Below are 3,128 nucleotides of genomic sequence, written 5' to 3'. Positions count from 1 at the left end.
TTTCTTCCTGGGATGAAGTTAATCATTACTACAGGAGCTATGGCAAACAACAAGGTTTTGGTGTTGTATGTGTAGGTGGTCGAAAGCCATTGAAAACTGAGGAAGCCAAAACTGTACGCAATTACGTGTGGAAATGTAAGTGTTATGGGTTGGAACAATATAGGAGAGTTGTGAATGGGAAAAGGGTATTTGTGAATGTAGACCCTTTGGTGAAAAAGAAATCTAAAAAGTGCAACTGCCTTGTTGTTTTGTATGCAACGATGCATGAACTAGGGGAATGGGTAGTGATCAAGGTTGTTAATGAGCACCAGGAGTACACTTCGAAACCCAGTCACTCTAATCATATTGTCATGTTTAAAAACGAAAAAATTACAAAGACGGTTGAGGCAAGAATTGACAATGATTATGGGGCCAGCTCTTCCATACCTCAAATTTATAATAATTTAGCTCACTAAAAAATGGGTATGAGAATATGGGACTTTCTAAAAAAGATATGTATAACATTGTAAATAGAAAGACAAGGCTGAAGTTAAAGTATGGAGATGCTATGGCAATGCTAGATTATTTCCATAAGATGACTGTAGATAATCAAAAAAATTTCCATATGCATAGAGTAGATGGAGCTAGGAGGTTAAAGGATGTAATGGGGGTTGATGCTCGTAGTAGGGTTGCGTATGAGAATTTCGGGGATGTGGTATATTTTAATTTAACTTATATGACAAATAAGTATCACATGCCTTTTTCTAATTTTGTAAGAGTAAATCATCATGGGCAAAGTGTTCTTTTGTGATGTGCTTTGTTGTCTCACAAGGATGCAAAGACGTTTGTGTGGTTATTTAAAATGTGGCTTGCTTGTATGGTGGGAAAGCCCTGTCTTCCATCATGACTGACCAGGATCAAGCCATGAGGAAGGCTATTGCAAAAGTATTTCCAAGGCCGTGTACCTTCCACCGTTAGTGCATGTGGCACATTATGCAAAAGTTTGCATAGACGCTTGGTTCGTTGTCGAAATACAAAGAAATCAAGGAGGTCCTAAAGCATGTAATTTATAATAGTTTGACAGGGGAGGAGTTTGTAGAATCATGGATGGGTGTGATGGAGAAATATAAATTGAAGGGAAAAGAATGCAACAATTGGTTGGAAGGTGTGTTTGGTGTTTGTGTAATTAATGTTGTTTTTCTTTATCGTAGGCATGTTGTTTTTGGTAAATATTTGTAGTTTTTGTTTGCAGGTTTCTTTCAGGAGTGAGATATGTGGATACCGACGTACTTAAAACATGTTTTTTTGGTTGGAATACAAACAACCCCGAGAGTGGAAAGTATGAATAGCTTCTTTGATGGCTATCTACGAAAGAGTACGCGTTTGTTTCAATTTGCTCCAAGATATTGCAAGGCTATGGAGAGTAGGGCGAAGGATGAGCTAGAAGCTGATGCAAATAGAAGCCGTATTCTGCGTCCTTCTTGACGGAGGTTGCTTTGGAGCGTACTTACCAGAAAGTTTACACGGATGCAAAGTTTGAGGAGGTTCAGCTTCTATGTATGAGAGTGATGTATTTGACAGTCCTTAGTAGAAGGAACGTATCAGATACCGTGGTGGAGCATGTTATAGGACCGAATATGGATATGGTCAATGTTTTTGAAGAAAGAAATTCCCTTTAAGAATGAGAAGCGGAATGTTGTTGTGGCCTTCGACATGGAAATGTCTGATGTGGAGTGTGTTTGCAAACACTTTCAATGCCATGGAATACTTTGTAGTCATATTGTAAAAGTGTTGGATATACAGTTGGATGGTGCGGTTCCCGAGAAGTATGTCCTTGATAGGTGGTGGAAAGAAACTCATCGTAATCATACTATGGTGAAGGTAGCATACCACGATCCTTTAAAAACTGAAGAAGTACAACGATATGACAGGGCTATGTTGGCCTTTGAACCTGCTGTACTTCGGGTAATGGTTTCAGATGATTATAATGCATTATTGATAAAGCAAATTGGAGTAATGAGTTTGCGTTTGGAGGAGAAGGAGGGGAAACCTGTAGGGGTTGCATCATGGTAGGTAATAATAAGAGTAATTGTGATGAAAACCAACCACACAACAACCAATTCCCAGGTACTCCATCCTCTGTTAACAAGGGTGTTAATGGTGGTGTTCCATGTACTGGTAATCCCCCCACTCCTATGGGTGGCCCGAATTGTAGACCCACTACCCCATATCAATCTCCTTCACCAATCCCACACCTAATGGCACCCGAAATGATAGTGTGAAAGATCTGGTAAGCCAGTCAAGGAAGAAATCACCATAGAAGTAGAAAAAAAAACTGGGTCCTAAAAAGAAGAGAAAAAGTATTGGCAAAGGGAAGGGGAAAAAGGTCGTAGAAACATCAACTGATGAATCGTTAAGTGATAGTAAAGAAGAGATTGTTATTAAAAAGAAGAGAAAAAGTACCCGAAAAAGGAAGGGCAAAAAGAGGGCAGCCATAACAAGTGACGAATCTTCAAGTGAGGGTGAAGAGGAGATTGTTACAAAACAAGCTCGAATTAGTAAAGGCTCAAGCACTGCATTAATAAGTTATTACTTGTTTCTCACATTGAAAATGGCTTGTTTGAAAAGTAGTAAATGATTTCAATTAGTATTGTATGTATGTATGTATGGTCTGGTTTGATATTTTTTTGTGGCTGTTGTTATATTGATTTTTGTTGTATGGGTTGATAAAGCAGCTGGAACCATGTATGCAGTGCCCCCATGATGGAGGGACACAACCTTATCCTCTAGCACTTTTTGGTGGTTATATGGGATCAGGTTTTTATAGTCAGTCGTTCTTTGTTGGCCCTAATAGCATACCAATACGAATGCTGGTTCCTTGCGCTTTCGGTGCTAGTGTAAATTTTGATCATGGGACAGAACAAGAGGTGGGAGAGTGTAATCAGTCGGTAAGTTAACGTGGCACATTATTTACAGATATTAGTAGTTATTAGTATTCCAATTTGATTGTTAGAAGATATTTTGGTTTTCAATTGGTGGCAGGCTAGTATTGTGAACAACTGGTTAGTAGTAACGCAATAAATTACTCTTCCGTGGGTGGAATCCAGTTATCGAACACAGCTACGCTGCAGTATTTCACCAACAACTTT

General features: G+C 39.0%; 1 protein-coding gene across 1 annotated transcript; it reads left to right on the top strand.

The window, feature by feature from the left end:
• The first annotated feature begins 472 nt into the window (after positions 1-472).
• On the top strand, positions 473-2,052 carry LOC110737477 (protein FAR1-RELATED SEQUENCE 1-like). The gene is made up of 2 exons (XM_021917837.1): positions 473-694; positions 1,642-2,052. Exons 1-2 carry the CDS (start codon positions 473-475, stop codon positions 2,050-2,052), a joined length of 633 nt encoding a protein of 210 aa, XP_021773529.1.
• The last annotated feature ends 1,076 nt before the right edge of the window (positions 2,053-3,128 follow it).

Source organism: Chenopodium quinoa, unplaced genomic scaffold (genome assembly GCF_001683475.1).
Source record: "Chenopodium quinoa cultivar QQ74 unplaced genomic scaffold, ASM168347v1, whole genome shotgun sequence".
Taxonomy (NCBI): Eukaryota; Viridiplantae; Streptophyta; class Magnoliopsida; order Caryophyllales; family Amaranthaceae; genus Chenopodium; species Chenopodium quinoa.
The sequence above is the reverse complement of the archived record's forward strand: the minus strand, read 5'-3'. Positions and strand labels throughout refer to the sequence as shown.

Coding starts and splice junctions, on each gene's coding strand:
- LOC110737477 (XM_021917837.1), top strand. CDS start 473: ATGGGACTTTCTAAAAAAGATATGTATAACATTGTAAATAGAAAGACA. Junction 695..1,641: donor ATGAGAATTTCGGGGATGTG/GTATATTTTAAT, acceptor ATGTTTTTGAAG/AAAGAAATTCCCTTTAAGAA.